Source organism: Muntiacus reevesi, chromosome 1, assembly GCF_963930625.1.
Source record: "Muntiacus reevesi chromosome 1, mMunRee1.1, whole genome shotgun sequence".
Classification (NCBI taxonomy): domain Eukaryota; kingdom Metazoa; phylum Chordata; class Mammalia; order Artiodactyla; family Cervidae; genus Muntiacus; species Muntiacus reevesi.
Genome location: NC_089249.1, coordinates 111,955,355 through 111,973,089, shown reverse-complemented (window position 1 = coordinate 111,973,089; position 17,735 = coordinate 111,955,355). Strand labels below are relative to the sequence as shown.

The following is a 17,735-nucleotide window of genomic DNA, read 5'->3' as shown; positions in this document are numbered from 1 at the left end:
GTGCTTCTTTCTGTAGCATAAACTACAAAATAGAGTGTAGAGTTACTTTGAAATATTTCTTTATGACTTCTCACCAGTTAAATCTGGCTTAGCTGTCTCCACCTCAGTGGCATGGTTACCTACCTATGAAATATCCAAACTTAGGCAAGAACCCCCCAAATATATGTATATAGTTATATTCTTTAAATGTATCTACATAATTATATTTTAATAGAAATTTATTTTTTTTTAAAGAAATGTAATTTTTATTTTCAGATTGCCTGGGCTTTTGGGACCTCTTCAGATTACATTAGGAGATGTTTACACACAACTTAAAAATCTTATCCAAACTTTCAGGTTAGTATTACTACTACGATTTTCCTTCTCAGTTATTTTGACTTTATGTAATTGCCTTGCAGAATCCATAGTAGACTAAGGCATGAAGAAAGTAAATGATTTACCTTCATTGTCTTAAATCTTAATATACTGTTTTCTCTTCCACTAAACAACATTAATTATATCTTTGGGGGTTTTTGTTTGTTTTATTTTTAAATTTTTATTGGAATACAGTTGATTTACAATGTTGTGTTAGTTTTAGGTGTACAACAAAGTGAATCAGTTATACATATATCCATTCTTTTTTAGTCTTTTCCCATATGAGCCATTATGGAGTACTGAGCAGAGCTCCCTGTGCTGTACACTAGGTCCTTACTGGTATCTTAATGTTTATGTAATTCCCAGTCTCCCAGTTTGTCCCTCCCCCTCCCCCACACATATCTTTTGTTAAATGCAGCTCCTTATTTGCTTAAACTTTGATATGTTTAGCTTTGGATAGTTTATTTATGGAATAATCTAAAATTAAGGAGAATGATATATGAGACACAAAGGTAGCTAGTCAGTAATATCTTGGATTTTACTGAACTAGTAAATATATATTAAATGACCGGCACTTCTGTATTGTTCAGCACTATGGACAATATAGAAGAAGCCTAATGCCCATCCTCGAGGAAGAACTCCTATGAGAAGACAAGGTGAGCACAGGGAACAGTGCAAAACAGTGGATAATTTAGTTTTGAGTAGTGTAGAACAGACTTTGAGTGATAAAGACAGGCAAAGGAAAACTAGAGAATATCAGTTATGAAGTGGAACAGTTGGGATTTTTCTACAACTATCAAGGTAAAAATACTCCACCAGGCTAAGACAAGATTCTCTACTAGGAAACAATAGAGATAAGCTGCTACATACATCATGAGTAGAGGTGTATACCAGATGTACATTTTGACCCAGTGCCAATGACCAAAAATGCAATTAGTTTTTATCTAATTGCATCAAGATAGGATGAGCTTCTAGAGTAGAAGAATCATTTCATCCAAAAAATTAACTATTACTATAGTTTATTGCTAACAATAGTAGCATTGACATGTTCAGTTCAGTTCAGTCGCTCAGTCATGTCCGACTCTTTGTGACCCCATGAACCGCAGCATGCCAGGCCTCTCTATCAATCACCAACTCCCAGAGTTTACCCAAACCCATGTTCATTGAATCGGTGATGCCATCCAACCATCTCATCCTCTGTCGTCCCCTTCTCCTGCCCTCAATCTTTCCCAGCATCAGGGTCTTTTCAAATGAGTCAGCTCTTCGCATCAGGTGGCCAAACTGGTTGAAATGGAGTAAAAATGTTCTTATATGCTCATTTTATCAGTCAGTAGAAGAGTAGAATGCTGTAGTAATTATGTTGCTTGTGAAATCTTAATTTTATATATAAAAAATTTGTAAAATCTTTCAGTTATTTAGCAAAATAAATTGACAGTTAATACAAACATTCAGAAAAATGTTTCCAATAAATTATTTAGTAGGAACTAGGATTCAAAGTTTAGGTGTGTCCCAAAAATTCATCTTCAGCTATTGAAAAGGATCATTTGTAACACTTTATGATTAAATCTTCAGCCTTCATAGACTTAAGACAATTATAAGTTGTCTAAGACATTCTCGTGGCGTCTACAATGTTTATATTTGAAAGTGAATATTCAGGGAATAACAGACTTGAATGATATGATTGTTTTAATTACTGAGATTGTTACACCCATGCAATCACAAGATCAGTGATCACACACAGGTTTATAAATGCCAGAAATGGTTGCTCTATTTGGGCTAGACCTTTGGAATACTAACTGCTTTGCTAAAAGGAGGATTTGGACCAAATACCAAGACCAAAGCCGAACTTCTCTGCATTCCTGTTTAATGAAAGTAAATGAAATGTCTCTGCATTCCTTTTTCGTTAAAAGAGAGAGTCTGTGTCATATACCTACCACAAAACCATACATCCAAAAGAAGAAAAAAAAAAGTGTTTTCAACTGTCTATTGTGATGATAAAGTTTGAATGCACAGTGTGGTTGCACCGAAGTTTAGGATTTGTTCAGAATTTATTAAGGAAGTAAATATATTAAGATACCTTAACTGAGGGAAGATGAAGACCAGGTGTTGCTCTGTTTCATTGATTTTTTTTTTTTTTTTAAAGGACTTGGCATTCAGTTTCTTGCAGACAGTATTTAATTACCATTCTGAGCAAACTGGTTAAGACTCATTAGAAAAGATATAAGAATAATACCTTTGACCTTGAACTACAGATAGGAACTTTGTACTTCATTTTTAACCCTACTCACTTAGAATAAATGAACAAGTGATTCAATTTATTCTGACTGTATTTTCTAGCACTATTTTTCTGTCTAATTGCATGTTTTCTTTTTTCTATTCTGAGGGTCTCAGAACTTACTTGAAACCTGTTGAAAAGAAATGTATGGCTACAACTCAAGATTGCCACATTATTACTTTTATATGCCCAAAGAATTTAGGTGTTGCAGGTTGGAAACTACTCACTGTCCAGGCTATTTGTTATTTCGGTGTTTTGAAGCAGCCCTGATAATAACATTTAGTTCATGTCAGTACATGGAATCACTGTGGTAACTACTATGTGCTGGATTGTGCTTGGCACTTTACACGTTATCTAATTTCCAAAAAATAGTGGTATTATCCTCATTTTACAGGAGAGAGATGACAGATTAAGTAATTTGAAATTACACAACTAGTGGTTGGGTTTAGACCCCAAATCTAAGTCAAGAAGAGAGGTGTTAAGTGGTCTTATCACCAAAAAAAGAAAATGGTAACTGTATGTGATGGAAATGTTAATTCGCTTGATTATGGTTGTCATTTCACAATGTATACATATATCAAAACATCAAGTTGTATACCTTAAATATATATAATTATTATGTGTCAATTATACCTCAGGAAAGCTGGAAAAAAAATTTAAAGAATTTACTGTTGGTTGTCTTGGTAATTATCAGTATTAAAGGTTTTTTTTTAAGTAATTTGATTTATTACCTCTCTAGATCCCAGGTAAGAACTCCACTTGAAATGGTTGTTACCTGTGAAACTAAACCTCTGTGACATCTAAGCTAGCCAAGACAAGAGGTACAGTGTTCCTTAGTCTAGTAAGAGGTAACCAACAGATTGTAGAAATGAGGAAACTCACATGTCATTTTCCTTTTATATTTATAAACTGTTATCACCTTTTTCTGTCATTCTTACTATGTAAATCTTTTCAGGGTACTTTCTGCATTGTTTACATTAAATTAAAGCCTAGGTGAAGCAATATGATCACGTGTGGGATTTGCTTCATAATTATCAAGGTTAGGGGATGTTGAATATGAGGTTATATAGATGAAATATGATTGACCAGGATTTGATAATTCTCAGTTGTGATGACTATATGGGAGTTGATTTTATGTTCTATTTTTATATATGTTTGAAATAAATTTCAATTATAATTTTTAAAAAGTTTCAGGGAAATAAGCCAAAAAACTCTTGGTGTGTGCTTAGTTGCTCAGTTGTCTCTGACTCTTTGTGACCCCATGGACCCGCCAGGCTCAATTCTGTCCGTGGGATTCTCCTGGCAAGAATACTGGAATGGGTTGCCATGCCCTCCTCAAGGGGAACTTCCCAATCCAGGGATCGAACCCTGGTCTCCTACATTGCACATGGATTCTTTACCCTCTGAGCCACCAGGGAAGTCTGTTTTGGTGGAGGGGATGTTACAAAACCTTGTTGGTTTTTCCAAATATTTACTCTTTATTTAGTACCTGCATGTCAAAATCTTTTGCTTAAATTGAGTTTGCTCTTTTCAGTAAAATGTCAGTTACTTATAATACAGAGAGACCTCTGGTAAGATAATGCATTTTGGGGTCTTCAGATTCAGGCAGGACAGTTTTAACAGGTATGTGACTGTAGGCCAAGGCTTCTAGGTGAAGTCTCTGAGGAAACACCGTATAAATGACAGGGACTAGTGTTGGGAGAGCTTTTCAGTCAATACTGGTGGTGGGAAAGAGTTGACATAAATAACCATATCTTTCTCTTTGAAATGGCAATCAATAATTGGAACTTGTAGAACAATGATTCTTAAGCCAGTTGTGCAGCAGAATTACTTGGGGAGCTTTTAACGATGACAGATGCCTGGCTTCACCCCCTAGAGATTGAGTTTCATTTGGTTAGGGTTGGGCCCAGACATTAGTATTTTTCAAAAGCCCCCCAGGTGCTTCTAATGTGCAGCCAGAGTTGAGAGCATGTTAGAACTAAACATAAAGCAGCTTTTTCACCTTTTTGAAGAATCTTTCCCCAGTGAGTAGAGCTGTCCTTTCCACTGAACTGCTTCATAGGCATTTATCTGGAATGTTACATTGATTTACCTTCTCATAGTGGTTCCATCAGAAGTTACTTGGTAATGATCAGGTGTCGTCAGTGTTGAAGCAAGATATTTTCTAAATATAATTTGAATTAAAATTGTATTTTGACATGAGTCTTTTTTAAATTTCATCAGTGATGACTGAAGGTATTTTCTTCTAAATCTATATTGAATTTCCAATTATATTTTGAAGCTATGGTTTTAAAATGTTTCCTTTCAAATATTACTGTTTTAATTTTTGAATTAGCACTCAAAATAGTGTTTGTTTAGCATTTGTGCTTGAAATTTATTTTGGTTCTGCAAAAGGGAAAAATGTGATAGCAGGTAAAATTTTGCTGTTCTGCTGTATAAAATGCTTTGAAGTAAAAGCAAAGACCTTGTTCCTCAGTACCTGAAACAGTTTAGAGCAGGCATTCAGTAGATTTTTTTGTTGACCCAGTAAATAAATTCATGAAATCTAAAATTTGTCTTAGCTTTGAGAGATTTGAGTATTACAGAAAAGGAAATTCTATTAACTGCTTTTGCTATTTTATTTTATCCTTCTTTGCTTATCCTTCTTTGGCCTTTTTTGGTTATGTGCTAGATTTTGTTTTAGTTGCTACAGGTAAAACACCTGAACAAAATAAAGAAAATTCCTTCTATCAAGGAACTATTTTAATAGAGAGGATATGTAAAATTTTAAAGACAATATATGTGTTATTATTATGTTGTGATACACCCTTTTCCCAGTCCCATCACCTCCTTTTCTCCTCAGAAGCTGGGAAAGAGGGGAGGTACTAAGGAGGGAGGAAGTTGTGATTTTATATGGGCTAGTCAGGGAAGACCTCATTAAGAAGATCCTATTTGTATAAAGACCTCAAGGTTGTTAAGGGAACAAGCCATGTTGCTATTGGTGAAAATATATCAGACAAGGAACAACAGGTAAAAATGCCCTGAGGCAGAAGCAGGCCAGGTATATTCACAGAATGTTAAGGATGCTGTTGAGGCTGGAGAAATGAGCGAGGCAACAATACAAAGAGATATGGTTAGAGAAGTAAAGGGCAGGGATTGGCTGTAGTATAGTTATATAATCCTTGGAACCATGGTCGTTCTTTGACTTTTACTCCAACTGATATGGAGAGCAGTTTGTGGATTCTGAATAGAAAGCTGACATGATCTGACGTATTTTGGCAGTATCACTCTGGCTGCTGACTTGAGAATTATAGTAGATGGTCAAAGGCAGGAAGACTATCTAGGATGCTCTTTCTGTAATCTAGGCAAGACATGATGTTAAGGTGAAAACAGGGAAGTAATAAGTGATCAGATTTAATTTTGAAAATAGAACCATCAGAATTTGATGACTGATTTTGACATGGGCTATGAAGAGAGTCAAAGTTTTGGGCCTGAGCAACTGGATGGATTCTGAAGGACTGGGTAGCCATTCACTTAGGGGGAGATACTTGCAAGAGAACGCAGTTTGGAGAGGAAATAAGGAGCTCAGTTTTGGCTGTACTAAAATTTTGAGATGCCTGTTAGACATTCAAGTGGAAATGAAGGTAGATGATGAGTCCAAGTCTGGAATTCAAGGAGGAGGTCCAGGCTAGAGGTAATGAATTTGAGAGTTGTGAACAAGACACCGCCAGGGGAATGGGCATATATAGAGGTGAGGAGTGACCTAAGAGCAGAGACCGTGGGGTGATCCAAAATTAAAAGGTCTCTGAAGGCATGCCAGGGAGAGGAAGGGGAAATTAGGCAAGCAGAAACCAGATGAAGAGTGTCTCCTAAAGAGAAAGGAGTGACCAGCCGTGTCAAATGCCTCTTGTAGACTAAGGTGAGAACTGAGAAATGTCCATTGGATTTGGCAACATGGATGTCTTTTGTACATTTAATCCTCACAAGAACCCTATGAGGTAGATAGTACTATTGTCCCCAATTTACTAAATTTAAAAAAAAAAAGTATTACAGTTACTGACTATGTCCAAGGTAAAACAGATCTGACTATGGAAACCATCTCTGTCAGACGCTTCAACTGCTATTCTTGCTTTTTTTCCCTTTTAACATTTACTTTGCAGTGTTCGGATTTTTTTTTTCTTCAGTTGCAGCATGTGGAATCTTTAATTGCATCATGTGGGGTCTAGTTCCCTGACCAGGGGTCGAATCTAGCACCTTCATTGGGAGTGTGGAGTCCCTATACTTGCTTTTTATATCAAGTATACTTTTTGTAGACGTTTTAATTATGGAAAAAAATTGAGTTAATATAACAAAGATATGCTTATTCACTCAAAATTAATAGATTTTAATATTTTATAAGTTTTGATTTGCATACATTTTTAATTAAATATAGGTTAATTCATTCAAAAAATTAATTGAACCTCTTCTGTCAGGGATTTGTTCTGGGCATTTGGAGTAAATATATGAGGAACACAATATTTCTGCCCTCAGTCAAGGTAAAACAGATAATAAACAATAATTATATGTTAGAAGGTGAGAAGTAGTACGAGGATAAAGTAAAATATATAACAGAAAGGGAAGCTAGGAGTGTGGGGCTGGGAGGTGGAGAGAGTCACACTTGCTAATGGTGTGGCCCAAGTAGACCCTGCTGCAAAAGTGATGTAAGAAAACTTTTCAGACAGTTGGAATCACCAGTTCCAAAGACCTAAGACATGAAGTCCTCTTTGTCTCTTCCCCAGTCCATTCTCCTTTGCTCCCCAGAAGCAGTCAATACTCTGAGTTTCATATGTATCTTTCCAGTCTTCATTTTTATACTTGTACTACATACATTTATGTCCATAAATATGAGTATCTGTTCTTGATTTGTATAATGTCATCCCATACTTGCTGTTTCATTCAAATTATCATGAGCAAAATGTGTAAGTTTAGTTCCTTCATTTTAACAGCTATTTAATATTCTATAAAAATGCCACAATTTATTATGTTTCTGTTATAAGCAGTGTCACATCAAATATCTTCATGTACATTTCCTTATGCATAGCAAGAGTTTAAGGTTTATATTTGGAAGTTATTCATTTTCAGTTTTATTGGGTATTGCTAAATTGACTACTCACATCAACAGCATATTTAAAAGTAAAATTTCTTCGTGTCCTCAAAAACCCTTAGTATTGTTAATCTTTTATTTTCACCAAAGTAATGGAGTGAATTACTGTTTTTATATTAATTCCTCAGCTTAATGATGAGATTGAGCTCCTTTTCAAATGTTTACTGGCCATTCAGCTTTCCTTCTCTCTAAATTGCCTGCTCAAGTTAGTTTATTTATTGGCTGGTTTTTTTCCCCCTCCAAAGACTTTATTTAAGATCAATTATAGGTTCATAGCAAAATTGAGAGAAGGGTGCATTTACTTACGTCCTCTGGCCCCATATGTGTGGCCTTCCCCATTAAAACCATCTGCCACCAGAGTCATACATTTGCTACAATTGATGTACCTACATTAATGACATCATTATCAGTCAGAGTCCATGGTTCATTCTTGGTGTTGTGCATTCTATGGGTTTGGACAAATATTGAATGACATCTATCCACTATTATAGTATCATAAGGTATTTTCACTGACCTAAACATCCTCTGTGTTCTACCTATTCATTTATCCTCCCTTGCCTCACAGTTCCTGGCACCACTCCCTTTTTACTAATATCTCCATTATTTTACTTTTTCTAGAATGTCATATACTTGGAATCATACAGTTTGTAGCCTTTTCAGACTGGCTTTTTTCACTTAAATAATATGCATTTGAAATATCTCCATGTCTTCATGGCTTGATAGGTCATTTCTTTTTCGGGCTGAATAATATTCTAGGGTCTGGATGTACCACAGTTTATTTATCCATTACCTACTGAAAGATATCTTGGTTGCTTCCCAGTTTTCACAGGGTATAGATAGAGCTGCTATAGACATCTGTGTGCGGATTTTTGTGTTGACATTAAGTTTTCAACTCCTTTCGGTAAAGAGACACCAAGGAGTATGATTGTTGGATTGTATAGTGGGAGTATGTTTAGTTTTCAAGAAATACCAGATTGTCATCCAAAGTTGCTGTGCTATTTTTTTTCCACCAGCAATAAATGAGAGTTCTTACTTGACATCCTCGACAGCATTTGATTTTGTTGATTATCGGGATTTTGGCAATTCTAAAAGTGTAGGGTATTTCATTGTTTTAATTTCCACCTCCCTGATGACATATGATGTAAAGCATCTTTTCGTATGCTTATTTGCCATCTTTTTTTAAAATTTATTTTTAATTAGAGGATAATTGCTTTACAATGTTGTGTTGGTTTCTGCCGTATAACAACATAAATCAGCCATTAAGTAAACATATTTCCCCTCCCTCTTGAGGTTCCCTCCCACCCCCAAGCCCCTATGTATCTTCTTTATATATATATATATATATGTGTGTGTGTGTGTATATATATGTAAAATTTTATTTAGTTAGCTATTTTTGGCTGTGCTGGGTCTCACCATGGAGGGAGCACAGGCTCTCGTCACACGGGCTTCAGTAGTTCCAGCACAGGGACTCAGTAGTTGTGGCTCTCGGGTTTGGAGCGCAGGCTTAGTAGTTGGGGCCCAGGGGTTAGTTGCCCCGTGGCATATGGAATCTTCTCGGACCAGGGATCAAGCCCGTGTCCCCTGCACTGGCAGGCGGATTCTCCTTTCATTGCGCCACCAGGGAAGTCCCTCTACAGGTTTGTTAATGAAGTGTCTCTTGAGGTCTTGGACCCATTTTTTAATTGGGCATTTTGTTTTCTCATTGTTAAGTTTTAAGATTTCTTTGATATTTTGAATAACAATCCTTTATCAGATATTTTTGACTGCTTTTTATCAGCTTATATCTTTTTTTTTTATTTAGAGTGATCCTTCTAAATGTTTTCTGAGAAATAAGATGACGACAATGTATTTTATTGTCATCAACTGCTAAGTGATAGATTTTACTTCTAATTTTTTAAAACTTTTCTTGAATAAAGATACCTAGTCTTAAAATTTATCAAGTCAACTCTGATTTCTGAAAATTATGGATTATGACATTCCTTAATTGCCTGCTGCCAACCTAGCAAAAGCTGAATTAAAATCAGAAATTGTTTACTTGTCAGTTTTAATAAAACATTTGATTAGGGAAAAACAAAAGATATGGTTACAGGGAGGCATGGTATGTGTTCGTGTGTTTTAATAAACCATTCCGTTTACTTCCTCATATTGTTCCTATATCCCCATCTTGTTTAACAGTGGTATTGTTATAAATATATAAATGTGAGGCTAGAACACTTCCTTCTGAATATCAAGCCACAGTATTATACTGTTGATTCTTTTCCATCAAATATAGCAAGGATTAAAAAAGTGTCCTTTAACACATGATATCATAAAACTGAGTTTATCTGAAAATAGAAAGTTTATGTATTTAACTGTAACAATCTTTTGGTAAATTTTACATGTCTTTCAGATTAACAAATAGAAATATTATACATAAACCTGCAGAGTGGACCTTAATTGCTTTGGTGTTGCTGTCAATGTAAGTACTCTTTCAGATTTTTAATTCTAAATACTAAATATGAAGAATTTGATTAGGGAAAAACAGTTAATTCAGTAGTTTTCTAAACTTCTTTGGAGAATATACCTTTATTTTGCACCAATTTTCCTTATGATAGAATAACTTTCATGTAAAGTGATATGCTGTATTTTGATAAGCTATTGTCATTCTCTTTATATGTTTTACTATCTTTTCTTCTCAGGGCATTTTTTTTCTCAAATATTATTTGTAATCACTTGAAAGAAAAAAACACCTCCATGTGGGATATAACACAGGCTAGTCTGTTAATTTTATTTTTAACAGTGCATTTATTTTATTAATATTAAATGGTCTCATTATTTTGCATCTACATTTTTACCAATATAGCTAATGCTATTTTATTTTTCATCAGCATTCTTATTAATATCAGAAAAGTTTTGTTTTCAAAATTAATGTAAAATCAAACAGATTTAAAGGAACTAAAGTAGATACTACACAAGCATATATAAAACATTTAATACTCGTTCACCTTTTAAGAAATCACTAGTGGTTTCTAAGGCTGTCTTTCAATAGAGTTAAAACCATCTAGTAAGTGTAGTGTTTTTCAGCTTGAATTGCAAAAGTCTTTCTCTTGAAGACCATTCATTACTGCATTACTGTTATTACTTGGTGCTTGTTAGGTCATTGAAGCCCATAGGACATTGAATACTTACTGGACACTCACAGGTCAAGAAGTGTTATGAGTCAACCTCCTAGCATCTCCAGCCCTACTTTTGTTTCTTTGATATTACTTCAGTCTGACACATTATTCTGGCTTCACTGTCCCAAGGAAGGCTGTGCTGGGAGGCATTAGAGTAGGCTTCACTGAGCCAGCATCTGTGTCGCCCAGCGAGATACAACTCACATGATTCATTAAATCAGAACACAGAAAATAACTTTACTTGAATGCCCTGACATAAATTTTTTATCAACCATAAGAACAAATCTTTTGTCATTTTTACTATTCAATGTTCCAGTTGAATTGGTAATTTATGAAACAGATCTTATTAATTTTTTAGAAAGTTCTTTCCATTTTATGAAATTTGTAAATATTTTGCTCACTGGCAAAAAAAAAAAATCAGTATCTCTGCTCACCCACCATATCCTATGCCTGCTAATAAACCCTCATAGATAACTGTTTAACTGTACTTCTGCAATTCATTACACTAAAGGGGAAGTAACTTTTTTGGTTGACAAGTCAGAGGCCCAAGGCTTAGAAGTAATCTCAGAATCTTGCTTTCTAAGCCGGTGACTGGAAGTATTATCTTAATGAGCAGCTGCTTACTGAGGATGCACGTTAGGTCCTACTTCTTTTTGTATCAAACTCTTGCCACATCTTCTCCAAAATGTATAACAAGGAACAAAAAATAGTATGGAAAATGAAACTTTAAAGCTGCTATCGAAACTTCATATGATTATTTCATATAAAAGTAATTTTATTTTAATAGAAGCACCCATGTGGCCCAAAACACTAAAAGCTTTGCTAGTTCTTTTATGTATTAATACTATTTGTCTTCTCTCACTTTGGATTTAGTGTAGGGGTTTCAAGGGTCAGTGACCCATGAAAACGGTAATTTAATTGAAGAAACAAAACTGCACATTTTAGGTGTATTGCATATTTCACATTATGTAATCTAGCTTAAAGATGTAGCAGTAAACACTGTTTCCTTTTGTCATTCACCTTGAATTATTTTTCATTATTCCCCAAGCCCTACAGTTAGTTAGATCTACCCATCTTTCTCTAGTCTTTGGTACTTTTGAGCCCTTGACAACTAAAAACCTTTCCAGTTAGGGCCCTTTTGACTTCTTTTAAAATCTTTAGTCACTTGTAGACACGAAGTTAGCTGGTACTTCTTTGTTTTTGCCTTCCAAATCTTGTTTTCTGATAATTTTCTCATAACTTTTGCTATAGGCCCTCTTGAACATTCTTTATCTTCCCTAACTGAATCTCCTTTCTCCTTATTTTTTCGTCATTTGTTCTCTTAAGACTTCTGTCCCCATACTATTTTATTTCTTACTTCCTCACTTCTCAGCAAATTCCCTTTAGCTTTTCATCTTTCTCCCCCCTAGGGAATCTATGGCTCAGTTGATAGCCCTTTTCCTTCTTAGCCTGTCATCATCATTTTACAGTAAATATTACCATATGAGATGGGAGTAAAATGAAAATACACATCCATCATATTAAAACTCATCCCACTGGCTTCTGTAAAGTGTAACTATACTTTATATTCGCACTCTTCTTTCCTCCCATTTCCAGTTCACACTTTTTTATACATAAAATTTTATTTATTATTGGCTGTGCTGGGTATATTTTGCAGCAGGCTTTTCTCTAGTTGTTGCAAACGGGCTACTCTCTAGTTGCAGTGTGTAGACTTTTCATTGCAGTGGTTTCTCTTGTTGCCAAGTACAGGCTTAGTAGTTGGGACACTCGGACTTAGTTGCTCTGTGGCATATGGGATCTTCTGGATCAGGAATTGAACCCACGTCTCCTGCATTGGCAGGCGATTGCTTACCACTGAGTCACCAGAGAAGCCCCACAGTTACTTTTTTGGGAAGACATTATTGTCATTGAGGAAAGAAAAAGCAGGTGTGAAGGCTAGCATTAGATAAACAACCTTAAATCCTGGTAAAATATGGAGACTTCACACATTCCAAGAGGCATGTACATATAAAAAGAAAGAAGGTAAACATATATTTGTGGAATAGTAACTCATCATTCAGTCTTTTAATTTATTGCCACTAAGATTGAGCATAGGCATCCATGGAATTTACCCTTTTTTCATTTAATTATCCTATGATTCAGAAAATCTTTGCATCTACTCTCAAATTGCCAATGGAATTTTTTAAGTCATTGTAGACATTTCTGAAATTCATATTAAGAAGTGAACTTTCTTTAAGTCTTAATAGCTAGGAAGGAGGTCCTGAATGGTAGTTGTAGACCCTGAAGATGAATACAGTAAGGTCGTATGTTTAGTGTTATTATAACAATGGTACTATTCTTTGTGAATATTGCAGATTTTTACTATTTTTAGCATTAGTTTAATGCATGAAAGCTGTTTTCAAAATTCCTTATGAGAAGCACTTAGAAGAGGATACCTATACACATGTAATTAGGAAAGTAAATGGGTCAAATCTAACTCATGTTAGAAGGGAAAAATCAACATTTTAAGCAAAACATGATAGTCCAGACAAGAAAGCTGGGTCCTGAATTTTCACATCTGTTTTCTTAAGAATAAATAAGGCGTGTCTGTAGTTTCCTGGTAACTTCCCTCGAACTTTCACAGACATTAACACTAAAAATTTGAATCACTGTGTGTACTTTATCAGTGTGCACTGATGGGAATTTTATACCCATATAATCTCAAAGAAATTGATGAAATCAAGGTGATATTCTTGATCAGTTCATACTCTGTTCATTTAGATTTCTCACTTACTCCATAGTGAGGAGTGGAATGGCCAGTGTGACTGCAGCATTTATTGATATGTATACTCTGTATTCAAACCTAAGCCATTACCAAAAGCACACTTAAAACCTCTTAAAGCTTGAGCAGTGTACCTTTATTTAACAATGAAGGAATCAATCTGCCTTTGCTACTCACGTTTTTATTTAGTAAATGTTATAATTAACAAAGATAAGTTCTCAAGAACTCCTTACATGTAGAAGAACTTACAGTGGTGATTAACACTAATTTTTTTTTTAATAACTGACTAGAAATGCAATAAAATAACCTGGTAGTTGGTGTTATTGCTTAAGCTCTTAGCTATAACAACTTTGTCTTTGTTGAACTTTATTAGTACTTTATGATTACAGATTATATGTTGAATAATATGAAGTTGAATCTGATTTTCTCACATCAGTATGCTCTAGTAAAGATATTACTATCTTTCCACAGTCCTGATGCATGATTTTTATTAAAATGTATGTAAGTGTATAGTCTCCTGTAAATGTGTTAGTACCTAAATATGCTATTGTGTAAAACTTGTTAATGTATTTGTATATTTCAGTGTTGTTTATACATCAGATTAGAAAGCACAATAAGTGAAGTCGCTCAGTCGTGTCCGACTCTTTGAGACCCCATGGACTGACTGTAGCCTGCCAGGCTCCTCCATCCATGGGATTTTCCAGGCTAGGATACTGGGGTGGGTTGCCATTTCCTTCTCCAGGGGATCTTCCCAACCCAGGGATCAAACCTGGGTCTCCCTCACTGCAGGCAGACTCTTTACTATCTGAGCCAGCCCAATAAATTACACTAAAGTATGTTTGTTTTCAGATGCCTTCTCATAGTGTATCATATATTGGTTTTTATATTCCTCATAATTCTCATCTGTCCTCAGTATAGGGAAACAGAAACTGAAGAATCACTGTCTATCATGGTCATGGTTTTCAGAGTAGTTTCTTTGAGAAGATTTTGACTGGTATTTTGAGATTTTGTAGCTGTAGGGCACCCCGCCCCCCCCAGCTCAATCCTCTTCCTCCTTTCTTTCTTCCCTTTGGTCTTAGTCTTCCCAGTCTTTGACCTCTGTCATTATACTTGAGCCTATAACATGCAAATGTTAGGAAAGCTGAGAAATCTAGGGAAGAGTCCAGACCAAGTCTGGCAGCCAAAATGAAACAATATAGGAGGCTATGAAGAAACAAATTGATTGGCTTGAGTTCCTTTATGTGTAGCACTTGTGCTAGAAGTGGGAATCAGTTTCTCCAGTAACTTCTTGTATCTAAAATGTAATTTTTTCACCAGAGTTTAATGTGGAACCTTTGTAGAAAGACCACTGCTTATGTAATGTGATGACCTATAGCTAACTGTACCATAGGAGTCAAATGTCTCTTAGTGGATAGCTAGAGAGAGGTGTTATTGTATTCCATGGGAATGATTTGGTTATCTAATGAAGGAAGAAGTAAGTAAATACTTAGTTACGTTGTACTACTTAGAAAGAATGGAGGGTAGAAAGTGACTTGTAGTCTAACATGGATATATGCTATTCCTAGTTTTATGCCCTTGATGTTCTCTAATGGAAAGCTTTCAAGATCATCTCCAAAAATGTCTGCTTTCATTTTATTTATCTGAACTGTCTGTTTCCAGTGAACTGTGGCCCACTTCCTAGACACAGACCACGCAATAGTTTATTCCCCCTAAAAGCTTTGAGTATTCCCGTCGTTCTGGGAGTAGCATGTAAGTCCTGGGAAATGGTATTTAAATAAGCTCAACTTGACCATGATCACTAAACAAAAGCCTTCACTGGACGTGGGCAGCCACTTTAGGTAACCATCATACAGATAGACACTCAGGAGAGTCACTTCCCTAGGGTACGAGGCATGAACAGAAAGATGTGACTACAGCTTTTTGCTTCAGCAGATTGTTTTTTATAGTGCACCCGTCACTAATTTCCTTAGAGAAATTTGTGAGCACACCATGAAAAATGAAGATATGGTTCCTTAGAAATTTATTGGTTCTCAGAAGAATTCCAAAGCCTTTCTCTTAATATTCCCAATTTAGTTCTCAGTATTTGAGACCATAATAGCAGATCACTGAAATAATTTTGTTTCCTTATAATTATAGGTTTTATATTTAATTGAATTTTATTGAGATATAATTCATATAACAAAATGCATTATTTTAAAATGTACAGTTCACTGGTTTTTAGTATACTCACTGTTTTGTGAGTGTGAGTATACAGCAACTGTCACTACTGCCTCATTAAAGAACACTTCATCATCCCCCAAATTATCTTCATATCCATTACCTTAGTCCCAGTTTTCCCTTCCTCCATCCCCTGGCAATCACTAATCTACTTTCTGTCTCTATGGATTTTCACCTATTCTGAACATGTCATATGAATGGAATCATATAATATGTGACTTTTGTGTCTGACTTCTCTCACTTAATGTATTGTAGGTTCATTTCATGTTGTAGCATGTAGCAGTACTCCATCCCTTTTTATGGCCGAGTAATACTCCATTGTATGGATATACCACATTTTATTTATCCGTTTATCAATTAATGGACATCTGGGTTCTTTCCATTCTTTGGTTCTTATGAACATTTGTGTGTAAGTTTTTGTGAGAACATAAGTTTTCGATTCTCTTAGTGGAATTAGTGGATCTGTGATAACTGTGTTTATCTGAGGAACTGCTAAAGTGTCTTCCACAATAAATGCATTGTTTTAAATTTCCTTGGGCACTTTGTGAAGACTCCATAGATTGAATTGTCTCATACCCAGCAGCCCCACCAGGCTTTTGCTTGTAGTTTTCCAAACTTTAAATATGCTGTTCTGATTAAATTTAGACCTTCATGGACCTGTAACATCAATTTTTTATGTTCTAGGAATTTCTACTACATATGCAAAATAAGCCCCCTCACTAACATCATTGTGAAGTTTAAGTAAAGTACCTACTTACTGAGTATTAAATAATAATTAGATTATTCCTAAGTCCCCTATACTTATGGCTGGCTGACTTATAAGAAAAATATAATGTTTTTTAATTGAAGTAACTGTATCCTCAGCCACCAAGCTGTATGGGAACCCAGATATTTTCTAAAGGAAAAATAGTACTTCTTTAAATTTTTAACCAAGCCTACTTTCTTCACTGATTTTTTTTCCCTCAAAATTTCTCAAATTTTTGGCAATTTTATAATATTGGTTTTTTAATCCATAAGTAGCTAAGAGTCCCCAACCTTGGGCCAGAATACATATTAAAGTCACCAAGTGTCTTCAGCAAAAAGATGAAGCAGCCTCCCCTTCGCAAGCAGCACAGGAACAGCAGTGGGGACAGCTGGTAGCAGGCAGCACTTGTCCCTTACCAGTCACACCTCGACGTGAGAAGTCAGTCTCCCTCCCTACCTGCTCTTGACATCTTCACAGCCTGACTGACGCACTGAGAGCATGGCCAGGAGGCCAGGAAGCATGAGGCTTGACTAAGGGCACTGTTATCCCTAGCCTCGGGTTCTGTACCGTCAAAGTGTGGTAATTATTGTGGACACTGCTGGTTGGTTCCATTTCTGTCTTAGAGCACTGAAAAAGTTGTAGCCACTATGCTGAGAGAATTGTTTCATAGCAATAATTACAAAGAAAAGTTTTTCTAACACATCTCCAAAGCTGCTCTATAGAGCTGTCACAAACAGGATTTAGATATAAAGTTTAAACTTAAGCCCAGCCCTTTAAGCAAACCAATGTGTAATATATCACTACTAAGTGAGCTACAAAGAACTTGTTTCTTTTGAATTAGAAATATCAATGGAAAGCATCCCTGCTTCCTTATTAATAGGTAATCCCAAAGCATTCAATGCAAACATTATCAGGACATAAACCATCTGTTAGAAAAAAAACATTTTATTTTATTTGGCTATTGTGGTCTTTTATAACAAAGTTTTTATCTCAGTTTTCTAGATAATAGTTCTGAAATAGAAAGTTCATAATAATATACTTCTTCATGGTATGTTCTTCTTTCAGAAATCCTTAACAGTAATAGCCTCACATGCCTCTTGGTCTTT

At 35.4% G+C, this 17,735-nt stretch overlaps 1 protein-coding gene across 8 annotated transcripts in view; it reads left to right on the top strand.

Moving 5' to 3' along the window:
- Positions 1 to 17,735, top strand: part of RPAP2 (RNA polymerase II associated protein 2) — a 130,413-nt gene that overhangs the window by 39,298 nt on the left and 73,380 nt on the right. For all 8 annotated transcript variants that reach the window (XR_010659624.1, XR_010659623.1, XM_065908929.1 and 5 more), the window contains exons 10-11: positions 256 to 336; positions 10,141 to 10,209. Coding sequence is in view for 6 of the 8 variants with exons in the window: in XM_065908929.1 (XP_065765001.1) it covers positions 256 to 336; positions 10,141 to 10,209 (150 nt within the window). In the remaining 2 variants the exon portion in view is untranslated. The remainder of the gene's footprint in view (positions 1 to 255; positions 337 to 10,140; positions 10,210 to 17,735) is intronic.